Raw genomic sequence first — 17,305 nt, forward strand, 5'->3', positions numbered from 1 at the left:
GGTTTAATTAATAAAAGGATAGAGCTTAGATGCTCCAATTATAGGAAAACAAAAAGCAACGAGCTTTCATTTTTTATTTGAATGATTACCACATCTATATATATATCAACTACATTACTTTTTTTTAGCAAAACTACATTATATTACATAGCTTTTAACACCAAAAAAAAAAAAAAACCGACATGATAATCATCATCGTAACACACACGTACGAATAAGAAGAAAAAAACAAGAGATCTAACTACAGTGATAAAATAGTATTTTGCACTTAATTGAACTCGGGACAAAACTTTGTCCACTGCTTTGGTGCGGTACAATAAAACGGTGGTTGTCCAGTCCCTCGCTTCTTATTTTGTGCTGTCCATTGTTGCCTTTTTTAAATCAAACGATGGGCAAATATATTTGTATTGTCCTGTGCTGCAATTTTAAACAAATCAAACGCACCTTTAAGAGCACAAATTAACGTAATTAAAAAAAATTATCATCAGCAATAATAGTGAGTGTTAGTGAGTTCAATATTCCCTAAGAATCCACATTTGGATATCCGTTGGCAAGACAGTGTTGCTCAGGCACATATCTAAAAAATATCCTACCTATAATTAAAGGAAGAATCTCTATACCTAAATCAAAACATCACATACTTGATATCTTTAGGTTTTGAATTAATATGATATTCAACTTATTTCCGTGATTGTTTAAAATTCATTGTGATGATCCATCAACCGATTTCTCCTCATGAGTCATGACCCAACACACAATAATTATAACATAAAACTTGTTAAAAAAATATAATTCTAACATGAAATAAAGTTTATATATTAAGTTTTTAATTTTTTTACACCCAAAATTTATTGCATTTGTCCAAAAAAAAAATCTGGTAAAGATATATTTTTTCTTTGGGATATCAAACGCTTTCTCTGGAATCTGACTCGGCTATTGCAGTATCTTTAACTTGCGGATTATGCTCTTTCAATACCTACATTACTTATTATTTAGATTATCTATCGTCGGGTTGTGTTAACCTTTTATGACATGATGTAGTCAATGTCTATTTTAATGGTGCGTTCGTATGTAGTTTGGTCTAAAGACCTCCCTTGTAGTTGTATTTATAAAAATATAATACTCAAGAATGTATATATGTGTTGGCCACAATTAATTCACCAAATTGAGAATATCCTACCCAGAATTAAAAGAAGTGACTAACTGAATCAAAAACCTCACATTCTGATTGTGATACTTACCCTATTCATCAATATACCGTGTCCTTCCACACTCCATTCACTTTCCATAAAATCCATTAAATTTACCACAAAAATCCCACCCCTCACAAATCATCCCCTTTTGTTTTTTTCCTCATCTTAGTGAGACACAAAAAGATAAGCCTATTGTGAAACAGAATCTGCCACCAAAACAACACCTCATCATCAGAATCCTGCAATTTTCATACTTTTCACACCCAAAAAAATAATAAAATTAACATTACCCTTTTAATGCCTTCCACTGAATCTCAATCCTCACATCTTTAATTCCTTCCATTCATTCATATCTTCCATACTTGTGGTGTTTTTTTTCCTATGATAATATTCAATCTGTCGTTTTCTTTCAAAGTTGTGTGGCATATTCACCAACTACCTACCCTTTTCCACCACTAGATCTAAAAAATAAATCTTCGATCTCACCCCACAACAATACTTACTCATTCATTTCTTAAAAAACAAAATTTTTAATTTCAAATTATATCATTATTATTAAAGTCGATATTTGACCCAATAATCGACTAATTCAGAGGACTAATCTCACAATCTACTAACTCGGATCGATTAATACTAAAGCAAAACTCCATATAAACTTACCTAACACAAAAATTGTTAACACACAACGTAATCAAATGAAAGATTCTAAAAGAAACACGCATTAAAATAACAAGTGACATCATTAAATCTCCATTAATGATTTTAGTACAATTAATTTTTGGTCAATAAAATTTTAGTCCTATAATAAATAAAATATAAAATAAATAATAATAATAAACTCATATTTAATATTTATATACATTATCACCATTCACCACCCTTCACTCACACACACTTCTTCAATGGAATCATAAAAACAAAATCTTCAATTTCCTTAAACAAATCAAAACCGAAAAACACTATTTTTCCTCTGTTCTGTTCTGTTTTTCCTCTGTAACAGCATTCAATGGAACGTGCAAGAAGACTCGCAAACCGTGCAACTCTGAAACGTCTTCTTTCAGAGGCAAAGCAGAATTGTAAGAACGAATCAACAACAACAACAGCACCTTTACCATTTTCATCTTCATCAAGATATGTTTCCTCTGTTTCAAACTCTGTTTTCAGAAACAGAGGATCCAACGTTTTTGGAAGAAACAACAATGTTTCACGTGGTGTTGGTGGATTTCACGGTTCTGGGTCTTCAACACAGTCTCGATCCATCACTGTTGAAGCTTTGAAACCAAGTGATACATTCGCAAGACGCCATAACTCAGCTACACCAGAAGAACAAACAAAAATGGCTGAATCATGTGGTTTTGATCATCTTGATTCACTTGTTGATGCAACTGTTCCAAAATCAATCCGTTTGAAGGAAATGAAGTTTAACAAGTTTGATGAAGGGTTAACAGAAGGTCAAATGATTGAACACATGAAGGATTTAGCTTCAAAGAATAAGGTTTTCAAATCTTTCATTGGTATGGGATACTATAACACACATGTTCCACCAGTGATCTTGAGGAATATTTTGGAGAATCCAGCTTGGTATACTCAGTATACACCTTATCAAGCTGAGATTTCGCAAGGTCGTCTTGAATCGTTGTTGAATTTTCAAACCCTGATTACTGATCTCACTGGTTTGCCTATGTCAAATGCTTCATTGCTTGATGAAGGTACTGCTGCAGCTGAAGCAATGTCTATGTGTAATAATATTCAAAAGGGTAAGAAGAAGACTTTTATCATTGCTAGTAATTGTCATCCACAAACTATTGATATATGTAAGACAAGAGCTGATGGATTTGAGCTTAAGGTTGTGGTGAAAGATCTCAAGGATATTGATTACAAATCCGGTGATGTTTGTGGTGTTCTTGTTCAGTATCCTGGTACTGAAGGTGAGGTTTTGGATTATGGTGAGTTTATTAAGAAGGCTCATGCTAATGAGGTTAAGGTTGTTATGGCAAGTGATCTATTGGCATTGACTGTGTTGAAGCCTCCTGGTGAGTTTGGAGCTGATATTGTTGTTGGTTCAGCTCAGAGATTTGGTGTTCCGATGGGTTATGGTGGTCCTCATGCTGCTTTCTTGGCTACTTCACAAGAGTATAAGAGGATGATGCCTGGAAGAATCATTGGTGTTAGTGTTGATTCTTCTGGAAAGCCAGCTTTGAGGATGGCTATGCAAACTCGGGAGCAGCATATCCGTAGGGATAAGGCTACTAGCAACATTTGCACTGCTCAGGTAACTTATCTTATTTGGTTTAATCAATTTTTAGTTATATGTGTGTGTGTGTGTGTGGATTGTATGTGCGCGCGCGTGCATGCGTGTGTGTGTGTGTGTGTGTGTGTGTTGTGTGTGATAGGCTCTAAACCACTTATGTGGCCGCGCCACAAAATTTTAAACAATAGAGAATTGCATTTGTGTTGCGATAATTTGATGTTGTGACCCAGATTGTAGTCACAGACCTTTTGAAACCCCTTTTGTGTAGAAATACACCTTGTGTATCCAATTGGGTCCTCGACTGAGATTAGTCGATACTAAACGGAGGTGGATACTTTGTACTTGTAACGTTGTTATAAAAAAATGATACTTTGACTATCTTGTTCAGGATGTTTTCACCTTTGAATTGTTGAAGCAATGTTTGATATTTGCATGAGTGAATTAGTTGAGGATTTTATTTGATTCTGGTTGGTTTTGTTTAGGCACTGCTTGCAAACATGGCTGCCATGTATGCTGTATATCATGGACCTGAAGGCCTTAAAGCTATTGCACAAAGGGTTCATGGTCTTGCTGGGGTATTTGCTTTGGGACTAAAGAAACTTGGAACGGTGGAAGTTCAGGATATTGGCTTCTTTGATACTGTGAAGGTTAAGACTTCAAATGCCAAAGCAATTGCAGATGCTGCTGTCAAAAATGAAATCAATTTGAGAGTTGTAGATGGAAACACTGTAAGTTTTTTTTTTTTTCTTTCTTGTTGTACCAAATCAGTTTGAGTGGTTTTACATGTCTTTGGATTATGATGGAGCTTGTTTTCTTTTCAGATCACTGCTGCGTTTGATGAAACAACTACATTAGAGGATGTTGATAAGCTTTTCAAAGTTTTTGCCGGTGGCAAGCCTGTAAGTTTTAATCCTAAATTGCCTCTGTTTGGTAAAAAGTAACGAATGATGGATAAACTAATGATAATGGATGAGCTGATAGAGGATAAGCCAGTAGATTGAACTTAGAGTATATTTGATAAAATTAGCAGTTGAACTGACTGATAGATTTAAATAACAATTATTTTATTTTGCGAATTTCCACTATAAGCTAGCTGTCTGACCTTGCCAAACATAGCCAATGTATACCCTTTTTCATAATTATTAATTGTATCGTCACTCCATCTTAACTTTTATTGGTACACAGGTCTCATTCACAGCTGCATCTCTTGCACCAGAATTTCAGAATGCAATTCCTTCTGGATTAGTTAGGGAGACTCCTTATTTGACACACCCTATCTTTAACACGTATGTATTCCTTTTCACAAAATTTCAATTCATGTGGTTGAATTTTGGAAGAAGATTACAATTTTATTTTATCTTATTTTATTTTATTTTTCCCTTATAGGTACCAAACTGAGCATGAGTTGCTGAGATACATTCACAGGCTACAATCAAAAGATCTCTCACTTTGCCACAGTATGATCCCACTTGGATCATGTACAATGAAGCTGAATGCAACAACTGAAATGATGCCTGTGACATGGCCTAGCTTTACTGATATTCACCCTTTTGCACCAACTGAACAGGCTCAAGGTTATCAGGTACTCCCTCCGTCTCATATTAACCGTCTTTAAGGTAATTCACACATGTTAAGAAAAAGTTTACCTATACTAACTTGCAAGCAAAGAAACGTGTTGGGACTATAATATTCTTGTGCTCTCATTTATGATCAAGCATCCTATATTTGCAACTGTTTTAATAAATAAGAATAATATTGAAAAAGTAATAGTTCTAAAGTGATAAATAATGTGAGAAAAGATATTCCAAATTTGGCACTTGATATGTGATGGAGAAAGTAGTAGGATGGTGAAATAATCTTAAAAAAATCATGATAGAAATATATTGTTATATATATGTGGCAATGCCTTAAAATATGTGATAGAACTGTGTTTTCTGTGTCTTAACAAGCAAATTTGGTTCCAGGAAATGTTCGACAATTTGGGTGACCTGTTGTGTACCATCACTGGATTTGATTCCTTCTCTTTGCAACCAAATGCTGGTGCTGCTGGAGAATATGCTGGACTCATGGTTATTCGTGCATACCATATGGTATGGTACTAACTTGGATAGTTATGAATAACTTCGTTTAACATTTATGGACAGTATTTATTATGCCTCTATTGTTCTTCTGCTTGGATTTTATTTATATATACTGTCAATGTAAAGATTTTTTTCACTGTCAAATCAACCAATCACATTCGTCATTGTGATCAACACTTGCCTTTTATTACAACTACTTTAAAAAGTCACATGTATGAGTGATTGTGATATGTTGATAGTGTAAAACATCTTACATTGATAATGCATCAAAATTAAACTCCTGATTTGCAGTCTATTACTTATTCAGTTATTTTGCTTAAATTTAACATTATAATTTCATTTCATATAATAATAGGTAGCCTCAAATGTGTTGTTTTCTCTTGCTACATATCTTGAAGAGATGCAATGATTTCCCTACATTATTGTCTTAGATTAATTTTTATAAATGCCTATGATGTTTCTTACTTCTTTTGGCTATGTGAAACTGTAGTCAAGAGGTGACCACCACCGCAATGTCTGCATTATACCAGTCTCAGCACATGGTACAAATCCTGCTAGTGCTGCTATGTGTGGAATGAAAATTGTCACCATAGGAACTGATGCCAAGGGAAACATTAACATTGAGGAGTTGAAGAAGGCTGCTGAAACACACAAGGACAACTTATCTGCATTTATGGTACAATTGGCTTCTTCTAGACTCTTATACTATTGTTTGTATATCAGCGAATTGAGAGTGTTGTGAAACTTGGGAGTTTGTTTATATTTATTTGGTTTTGATTTAAATTGTAGGTTACATATCCTTCAACTCACGGTGTTTATGAAGAAGGTATTGATGATATTTGCAAGATCATCCATGATAATGGAGGCCAAGTATACATGGATGGTGCCAACATGAATGCACAGGTTTGTTTTTCTATTCACATCTTTATGTTAATGTACTTTGTGTTAGGCCAAGAGTCTGGAAACGATAGTTCTTAGGGTAGATACTAGTTCAGGATGATATTATGAAAGAAATATAGCTCAAGAAACAAATCTCTCTTTTATTTTGGTTTAAGTCCTCCGGTTCTTAGAGGAAAGAGACTGGTAATCCTGAGTTAAGCTTTATTGACACTGGTTGATGTTTACAGGTGGGACTTACAAGCCCAGGTTGGATTGGAGCAGATGTTTGCCATCTCAATCTCCACAAGACATTTTGCATTCCTCATGGAGGAGGTGGCCCTGGCATGGGTCCTATTGGTGTAAAGAAACACTTGGCACCATTTTTACCTTCACACCCTGTGGTAAGTACTTTTTACCAGTTCTGAATGACAATATGTATAGTATTAGTGCGTTGACCCGTGCGAAGCATGGGCGAGATTCGCGGGTTATTAAGCCATGCTTAGTGAACCAAATAGCCAAAGAAATCCTTCCAAAAGAGATTGAAGAAGGAACATGGATTAATTTTTCTTATATTTATATTATCTGTTGCTATAATGAAGGTGCCAACTGGTGGAATTCCTGCCCCAGAAAATGCTCAACCACTTGGTAGTATCTCAGCTGCGCCTTGGGGATCAGCGCTCATATTGCCTATCTCTTACACATACATAGCCATGATGGGTTCTAAAGGACTCACTGATGCGTCAAAGATAGCCATTTTGAATGCAAACTACATGGCGAAACGATTGGAGGTTTGAGCTTTGACATAAATTACGTTTATTTTCTTTTCTTGTTAGTGTCATATATGATGAACGTTGGTTTTTACTCGTATATTTTGACTTCTATAGAGTTACTACCCGGTTCTTTTCCGTGGAGTCAACGGAACATGTGCTCATGAGTTCATTATTGACTTAAGAGGCTTTAAGGTTAGACCATTTGATCATTGAAGTTGTTTTTTGTCTATCAATTATATAATTATTCAAACTATGATTAATTGTAAGATATTTCCATTGTAGAATACTGCTGGGATAGAGCCAGAAGATGTTGCGAAGCGTCTAATGGACTATGGATTTCATGGACCAACAATGTCATGGCCTGTGCCTGGTACACTCATGATTGAGCCTACTGAAAGTGAAAGCAAGGTATTTATATATGGACCTTCCTAGGAAGAAAAAATATTATCCTTCTTTGTGTCTCTTTTGCTTTGCAATTTCTCTTGTGTAATTTCTTCTCTGATTCAACTAAACATTGTTGCAGGCTGAGTTGGATAGGTTTTGTGATGCTCTCATTTCCATTAGAAAAGAAATTGCCGAGATTGAGAAAGGAAATGCTGATGTTCACAACAATGTTCTCAAGGTAAATTTATTTTTTTGTTTAACATAAGGAACTGTTCTTCACTTCTATGATATTAATAAGAAGAAAACAACTTGTTTTAGGGCATGTTTGGATTTACTTATTTGAGCTTATCTTCTGGCATAAGCATTTGTTAGACTATTTGGAAAAGCTTATGACATTTCATAAATTGTTTTTAGCTTATTTTCAAACGTTCATCATGATAGCTTATGAGAACAGGTTATAGCTTATGTGAAAACAGTATGACTTTATATTATCTTTTGTTATAGAAATAGTTTATACTTAAAACATTTATATGATAAGTGATTATGCTATAAGTGCATAATTAAGCTATTGATCCAAACAAGGCCTTAATAGTGTACAAAATGTTTTGCAGGGAGCTCCTCATCCACCATCACTGCTCATGGCTGATGCATGGACAAAGCCATATTCCAGGGAATATGCAGCCTTCCCTGCTCCATGGCTCCGTGTTGCAAAGTTTTGGCCTACCAATGGTAAATATGTTGTTTATATAACTTATAATTATATGTTTGCCTTGACATTGTTCTCATAGCTAACCTACCTATCATCCCTTGGTGAATGTGTGTTTGAGTAAAATAGCTTGATTAAGTGCTTACTCAATAAGCTATTCTAGGGAGTTTAACTAAACGCATATTCATAAACTGATAATGATGTTTATTACAATAAGCCGAAAAACACTTTATGGATTGTAGCAAGTTATTCTTAAAAACTTAGAAGTGTGTCCAAACACTAATATTAGTATGTATGTCATGACATATTCCAGACGCCCTCATAGCGCCCTCATTCACTATATGTAAGCTATGGTATGTAGTTCACAAAACAATGTGTGGATAAAAAACTGTCAGAATAGCAATGTTCTAAAGTAAGAAGACGAAGGCACAAGAACACAATGATTGGTCAGTGGTCACAGAGTTCGGACAATTGTGCCTACGTCTCTGACAGCAGAGTGACACCTGCTGTACTATTCTTTTATGCAATGAATTAGGATTACAAAGTACAAAGTTTTGTTTAAGATGATATGGTCGCTCGAGCCTCAGTCTACTTACGGCAAATATGAACCATACTCAACAAAAACTTGTATATTTCTAAGATATTCTGCTGATTTATTCATGCACCCCCACCTCCATTTTGTCCCCTATCAAACACAATTAATCCTTTTTTGTTTTCCATAGCACAACTGAATAATACCAATAGGGGCATATCATCATAGTAATATATAGATATTTCAAGTATGTAGGCCATAGGGGCTTATTATTATTGTAATAATATATAATTATAACTTGAGTTTGACTGCCTGTAATGCTTATGCACTAATTTTTGGCCTGCATAGTTTTGTTTGACTAATGCATAGACTAATAATCTATGTGTTTTATTTATATCAGGACGTGTTGATAATGTGTATGGTGACCGCAACCTGATCTGCACCCTTCTCCCAGCATCACAGGCTGTTGAAGAACCAGCTGCTGCCACAGCATAATAGTGTTATTCCATTGTTACCTGTTTTAATTTCCAGAATTCCAGTTGTACATAAAATCTTCCTATTCATCATACAGTCACTGCAGCTATTAACTTTTGCTTCCTCCTATGATAATGATGATAATCCACTGCTCTTCTTAAGTTTCATGTCATGAAACTGTTTCATCCGACCACAACTCATATCCCCCTCACCAATTATACACAAAAAAAAAGAAGCAAAAAAAGTATAATTGCTGCTGCTGCTATTTGAATTTTAGGAATGTATTTTACGCCTATATATCATAAAAATGTCAAAAATGAATTTCATTTCTTGTAAATTAAGTAGCATCTAAAACAATAAAAATCTCAGTTATAATTGCTTTTAAGAAAGAATGCACATGCCAATTAGCTTTGCTTTGTATTAGAAGTCCTTCCTTCGTCTAAGTGTACCCTAGTGGAGGTTCTGGTTCTGTTTCGTTGGACATTACTGCCTCTTGGTTGGACGGTCGAGCTGGGTGTGGTGGTCTTCTTCCTAATGCGAAAGGGCAGTGGATTTGTGGTTTTGTGAAGTCACTTGCTATACCAGCGCATATATTGAATAATTGTGGAGAGCCGTGGTAGCATTGTTGCTTGCAAAAGCTAGAGCCGTGGACTCGCTTTTTGTGATTCGGGGACTGCAAAGGGAAAAATACGTGGAGTGGAGTGTCCGGGGGTGGAGTTTGTTAAGAAGGCTCTAGCTTGACAAATTCGCTTTAGTCATGTGTATCGAAAAGCTAATAAGGTTACTGGTGGTTTAACTATGTTGGGGTGTTTCTTAGTTGATTATATGGCTATGGAATAGCCCTATTCTCCAGTTAGGAAGATGCTATGTTGATGTTTTAGGAGTCTATGTTCTTCATGTTATTTCTGTTTAATTTAGTTTCTTGAACTTCAACCGCTACCTTTATAAAAAATAAATAAATGATGATTGAGACATATGAAATCTTTTGATTCTCACATAAGAACCTAATTTATAATATTAAACTTACTGAATAACCATTCCCCGCCATGGTTATCGTACCAAACTCCTCCAATGTTTGCATAAACTAGAGCCATATGGAGCCAAGAAATCATCAACCGGTGATTCTTTATTTATGTTTTTCTTTTCATGTTCAAGCGTACAATAGTGATATAAAGTTAGTCTTTGACAATTTAGACATTTGTCAGCTAACGAGGATGTTTGCTATTTTAAAAGTTGCTATTAATAGCGATGTTTCCTAAATTGTTTTTTAATTATTTTTTATTTTAAACTTTTAATTGTATTTTTAACTATTGCTGTAATAGTTATTGAACAAATTGCAAGAGCTATTTTCAATGCACCGTGCTTTAAATTTTAAACTTTTTCTTTTCATATTCAAGCCTACAATAGTAATAAAGTAAAGTTAGTTCTTTGACAACTTAGACATTTGTCAGCTAATAAGGGTGCTTGCTATTTTAAAAGTAGTTATCCTAAATTGTTTTTTAATTGTATTTTTAACCATTGCTGTAATAGTTATTGAACAAATTGCAAGAGCTATTTTCAATGCACCGTGCTTTAAATTTTAAACTTTTTCTTTTCATATTCAAGCCAACAATAGTAATAAAGTAAAGTTAGTTCTTTGACAACTTAGACATTTGTCAGCTAATAAGGGTGCTTGCTATTTTAAAAGTAGTTATTAGTAGCAATGTTTCCTAAATTGTTTTTTAATTGTATTTTTAACCATTGCTGTAATAGTTATTGAACAAATTGCAAGAGCTATTTTCAATGCACCGTGCTTTAAATTTTAAACACAGAAAATAGGAAATGGGTCTGCATTAATCGCTATTATCTTTCCAAGTATATAAGACACCTATAACTCATTGAATTTATATCAACTAATTAAATATTTGATTACTACCTCTGTCCCTAAATATAGGAGTCTTTTGCCAAAATTGCAGAGATTAAGAAAGTTGGTTGTAGTATTAAATTTATATATAATTACTATTGTTTTTACAATTTTATCCTTAAGCGAGAGAGTAAATTTATGTTTTCAATATAATATTTATTGTTGATTGAAGAAAAATGTAAAATAAATAAGGTTAAGTTGGTAAAGAAATAATTAATGTACTTGGAAACACCAAATGGATCTTATAAAAAGGGACAAATTATTTTTTCAAAAGGGTCTTATAATTAGGGACGGAGGTAGTAGTTATCAAATTAGATATCTAATAATCTTATTACTTAATTTGATCACTAATCAATTAAGGTTCACAATTGATAAATAGTTAATATAATTATTATTATTATGATATTTGTCCACATAACGATACTTGAATGAGTTTAAACTCGCAACATTAGTAGGCATGTCAAAAAACTAATTAAAAGACATGCACAATTTATCTTTATTTATAAATTAAAAGACAAAATTAATATACCAAGCGCACCATTTTTTTGTTGAAGAAGTTAAATTAGCTCACCCAAATTAGCACCGAAGAGAATCAAACCTGAGACCTTCAGGAGAAGCACACTCTCAAGTCCCAAGTCAATATCATCATACTAACCCAAGTGGGTTACCAAACGCACCATTAATCCACAATCTTTTGATTGCTAAGAACTAATTGCAAGCGTTACTCTCGATGCAATGATCAAACATTGGTAATAAGCTCTGTCAGATAATAGGTGTCTTTTGACATCCTCATTATCCACATGAAGAACAAAAAAAATTAAGAATTACCACATATTTATCATCACAATTTGTAAATTATATGACCGAAACAAGATATTAAGCGCACCATTAATCCACGATCTTTTGATTGCTAAGAATTAATTGCAAAGAGTAATTTTAATGCAATGATCAAATAGGGTAATAAGCCATGTCAGACAATGAGTGTCTTTTGACATCTTCATTATCCACATGGACAAAACTTAAGAAGTCTTGTCAGATAATGGGTGTCTTCTGACATCCTCATTATCCACATGGAAAACTCAATAATAACCACATATTTACCATTGCATGCATGTAATTATCTGGTCAAACTGTGCATTCCTTTTGGCTGACTAAAACAACTTGCATGAACAATTGCATACTACATCTTTTGTAATTCCAACTGAATTAAATCTACGCAGGTTACTTTTGCAACTTGTTGTTTCAACCAAAATTACTAGACAGTTTAATAAATAAATTAAATGACAATGGTCTTAAATTTAAAAGGCAAATGAGAAATGACTTAAATTTACAAGGCACTACCATAAATATAGGCCTATTAATCTATTTTGCCGCTAAATAACCATAAGGTCACTCGACAACCCTTAATTGTGAAGACAAACCCACAAGAATTTAAAAGAAGATGCAAGTCAAAAATTCAACACCAATGTGTGTATGACAATGCATTTACATATATCACATAAAAGTCAACCACGTAAAATCCATGTGATATTAGCTCAGCTGGTAGGGATATTGTAAATTATATGCAGAGGGCATGGTTGAACCCCGGACACCCACTTCTCCACATTTAAATGTGTGAGAGCTCTAGCCACTAGGCTACTTGACAAAAAAAAAAACACATAAATAGCATGGAATATGTCTAAAATGCATGATTGGAGGAAAAGAAAAATAATGTTATTGTAGAAACTTAATAACAATAAACGTCAACATCACAATCATGTTAAAGACCAAATATTCAATTTTAAATGAGAAGAAAATTGAATTTATATACCAAAATTATTTATGCTACAATTGATTCACATATGTACTAAATGATTCTTTTAAACAAAATAAAACATAATTCAAAAAAAAATGTTTTCCTAAATAAAGGAAACAAACTTTATATGTTTATAAATAAACAAACAAAATTAAAATTATTATTTCCCAAACTTTAAAGAACCAAATTCTTACTTTCTGAACTAAAAATTTGTTCATAATGTTTTGAGGTTCATTATTAAAAGGAAACATATATATCACAAATATATTTTAACTCTTTATTGGCCTATTTATCAAAATAAACTTTATGTACAAAATCTTGTGAATCAAAACTAATTTCAAGTAAAAATTAAACTGCAAAATTTGATAGTGATATTTAAAAATCATCTCAAAACAATTTTTCAAAACAAATCGAATCCAAATACTTATTTATTAACAATATATTTGTATTTGATATATCAAAGACCGAATAGATATAACAATACAATAAACTTTATAAATAAATCACAGAGAAGTATTTGATTTTAGACTTTCTAATTTCTAAAACAAATAAACCAAAATTAAAATTGGACTCATCCTTTATCATATTCAAATGCTTAATTTTCAAAATCCACGTAATCCAAATAAAATTAGGCACAAATATATTCCCAAAATATGAGATGGTTCCTAATATTATGATCCCCAGATAACAATCATAATGCTGGAATGTTGATTCAGGTATATATGTAGCCGCTGGGAAACATTTATAGTTGAGTTTTGTATACTTCAGAAACATATTGGCTTAAGTTCTCTGCAATTTATTATCGTGTCATATTTAAAGAGGTAAATAATCTTACAATTTATTATGTGATTGTGCTCTTGAAATTCGGGTATCAAACCATTAATTGGTTTTGAACCTTCAATCTTTGAACTCTCAACTTTTATTCGTGGGAAGAGAAAAAGTGAGTAAAACCCTTATAAAACTTTGGATCCGGGGGTTGGTTCCGAATCGTGAAGGTGTTAAGCACCCTAAACGACTACGGTATTCCGTAGGAACCTCCTACCTAACTTTAATTTGTGCTAAATTAATTGCCTATTTTCGAAAATAATTGTTTACAAAATTAAGTGAAGAATGGAGGGAGAAGAAACATGTTTTTTGTTGTTTTTATTTGATTTGGAAGGATAAATCATTTGCCTACATACCCTAAAAAGGGATCAAAACCATTGTAGTTATCTCTCAAAAATTATTTGGTGAGTTGGGTTGATTTTAAGTTTTAGAAAATTGAATTTTAGAAGGGTTGCAAGAGAGCAAATCCGGTTCGGTTTCGTGCGTGAAAGAGGAATCCGGTTCAGTTTCGTCCTTCTGACTTGATTTCAAATCCGAATCAACTTCTTCTTGCTTTCATTTTCGCAAATCACCATGGAAGGGATATTGTTGCTTTTTGATGTGACTTCATGAATCGGTGTTGTTGTTGGCAGATTCGAGTCACTGTGTTGTTGTGGTAAAACGATTCGAAAACAGAGTGTTGGTATGAATTTCACTGATTTGCGTTTCTGGAAAAAATTGCTTATGCGTTCATGAGGTTCATAATTTGTTCATACATTCTTTTATTTTTTTTGTGTTTTTGATTTCAAAAGATGGAAAGAGAAATGAGAAAAGTGTTTATGTGATGTGATGTCCGCGGCTACAATGATTCGTGACTTGCCAATTCTGACATCTCCACAATAATGATGTGATGTCCGCGGCTACAATGATGCAATAAATGTTCACTATTTATATTGTTGGAATTTAAGGTTTATGTAGGTGAGGTGTCCTCTTGCAGCTTTGGATACCACTTTGAACCAATATATCCCTGCCACCTGGATTGGACTAAGATTGAATAAACTTGAACAAAAGTTATACCAAATGATAATAACAACAATATACTAATAAATAAATAACAAAAACGAAAATTAAAATAAAATAATAATAAAAAAAAACGAAAATTACTTAACAATAAACTAAAAGCACTAATAAACAAATTATAATTAAAGAAAAAAAATAAAGTTAAATAATAACAGTAACAACTTAAAACTGTCCCTTTCGATAACCAAATGAAGTATTTTAAAATACTTATCTGCCGAAATTTCGTCTCAGACAACAAAATCATTCGGTTTTTTAAAATACGAATAAAAGTTTAAACTATTTAAAATACGAATAAAAAGGTTTTGAATATACGAAATAAAAAAAGCTTTAACTATTTAAAATGTGAATAAAAACGTTCTAACTATTTAAAAGCGAATAAAAAATGTTTAACTACTTAAAATGATAATAAAAAAGGTTTAACTATTTAAATACGAAAGGAGAAAATTTTACTGATTGAAGTGCGAATAAAATATCGATTGGTCAAAATTTAGGGTATAACAGTGATGTATAAAAATGTTTAGAATAAGTCATAGAATCTATAACATTATAAGGAACAATTTTCCCAAACTGAATCCTATTGGAACAATTTGAAACAAATATAAGGAACAATTCTAAATCTATAACATTATAAGGAACAATTTTCCCAAATTGAATCATATTGGAACAATTCGAAACAAATATAAGGAACAATTCTAATACATTTATTTATATTTGGACCCAAACTGAATCCTATTGTATTTAAATTTCTCTGTCTTGTTTGTTCATTGTATCATTTTCTCAAAAATTAATATCTAGTTGGATGCTAAATAACATTTATTCAAACTTGTTAACATACATACCTTAAGTTCAAGTATGTTATCTAGTTTATCTGTTTCTCTATCCTTACCAGACACCGATGGATGTGGAATTAATACTATGTTCGCTAAATTGCATAATTTTATCCTTTGAAAGATTCAAGATGTGAATTCCACACTCAATAATCTTACTAAACTTTCCATTTCTTTTAATTACGTAAGACATGTCTTCTTTCACTACATGAACTCCCATGTTGAGAGGGATACGCTGTTGACATCTGTAAAACAAATGAAAATAAATTAACATAAATTTTAAAGTAATTTGTTTCAAACTTTTATAAATTGATTTGATACCTTGGTATTTTTTTTTGTGGCCCGGATGACATATACTTAAATCTTGAAACACATTTGAGCTTGGGCATCAAAGACTTAAATTTGAAAGCCATTAACAAATGCTTAATGATGTTCCCTTGACAGATAAAAATAGATAAAAAACAGATGAGTTTTACAATGTTAATTATATAAGTTCAATTTCTATTCAAAATAAAAACAGAAAAAGAATTTAAAAAGTCTAACCAAACCAAATATCACAAAGTTCGTCTCTCTTTATCAATTTTCCAAAAGAATTCCATTTTCAAAGCAACACAAGTTAAAACTCAATGAAACTATTCACCACCATTTTTAGAAATCATATATTGAATAAACAACCTTAACCTTACCCCTTTCCTTTGACAAAAACGAGATTCGGAAAAATCGACGTTCTTGAATTTTTTCAAAAGTTTAGTTCAATTTCATAAAATCAAGTTCAATTCAATTCATAAGATGTTCCAATAAGTTAAAGAGTTAAAACAACAATTAAACATGTTGAAAGAAATATTTTGGAACTCGTACAATCGAGTTAAATATTGTTCATAGAAATGAAAAAGTACAACATAACAAACCGTTCGTTAATTTTCAACACATTATCTACCAAGTACTGTCTATTTATTTTTCCTTATGGAGAAAACATTACCCAATAAAAAGGTAGTTGAAACTTATGTATATGACATGATATATAAGATTAGGATTGTTTTGTTTTTCTTTGTTTATTTATCAATGAAGCATTTGATTATTAACTAATTTCTAGTTATCATTTCAACTTAATGACAAATACCAAGAGTTTGTCATTGCTTCAAAAAGAACTGAATTTATTACCAAACTTGATGAGGTTGAAGGTTGGTTACGTGAGGATAATGAAGACAAAACTAAAGTTGCATACATTGTCAAGCTGGAAGAACTAAAGAAGGTGAGACATTTTGGATAGTCATTACGTGATAAATTACTTCCATAAAAGTTGATGTTTAGTTTTATAAAATAATATTATTTTATAAAATTGATTCTAAAAAACACAATTTATTTTAAAGAAGTAAATTTTTATTTTGTAACACTCAAATATGATAATTTAAAACTGAAATCCAAATGTGAAAGAAATCTTACTTTTGTAAAATTTGAATTCAAATTTCACATATGAAAGTAACTTTTATATAGACACACTACTACTACTACTATAAGAAAATTAATCTTCAACAAAATTTCATAATTAACTTCGGTAAAACTCATAATCTACTTAATTTTATGGGTCGATTGTCATTTTGCAAATTAAAAACACAATTTGTAAAA

General features: G+C 32.3%; 1 protein-coding gene across 1 annotated transcript; it reads left to right on the forward strand.

Annotated features, from left to right (window-relative positions):
* Nucleotides 1-2,199: 2,199 nt before the first annotated feature.
* Nucleotides 2,200-9,607, forward strand: LOC11415278 (glycine dehydrogenase (decarboxylating), mitochondrial). Its single transcript, XM_003588952.3, has 15 exons — nt 2,200-3,465; nt 3,927-4,172; nt 4,266-4,343; nt 4,630-4,730; nt 4,831-5,026; nt 5,409-5,534; nt 6,016-6,201; nt 6,315-6,428; nt 6,653-6,805; nt 7,004-7,192; nt 7,289-7,366; nt 7,457-7,582; nt 7,698-7,796; nt 8,170-8,287; nt 9,197-9,607. The coding sequence occupies exons 1-15, from the start codon at nt 2,200-2,202 to the stop codon at nt 9,289-9,291; spliced, it is 3,171 nt and encodes a 1,056-aa protein (XP_003589000.1). The 3' UTR covers nt 9,292-9,607.
* The last annotated feature ends 7,698 nt before the right edge of the window (nt 9,608-17,305 follow it).

This window comes from Medicago truncatula, chromosome 1 (genome assembly GCF_003473485.1).
Source record: "Medicago truncatula cultivar Jemalong A17 chromosome 1, MtrunA17r5.0-ANR, whole genome shotgun sequence".
NCBI lineage: Eukaryota > Viridiplantae > Streptophyta > Magnoliopsida > Fabales > Fabaceae > Medicago > Medicago truncatula.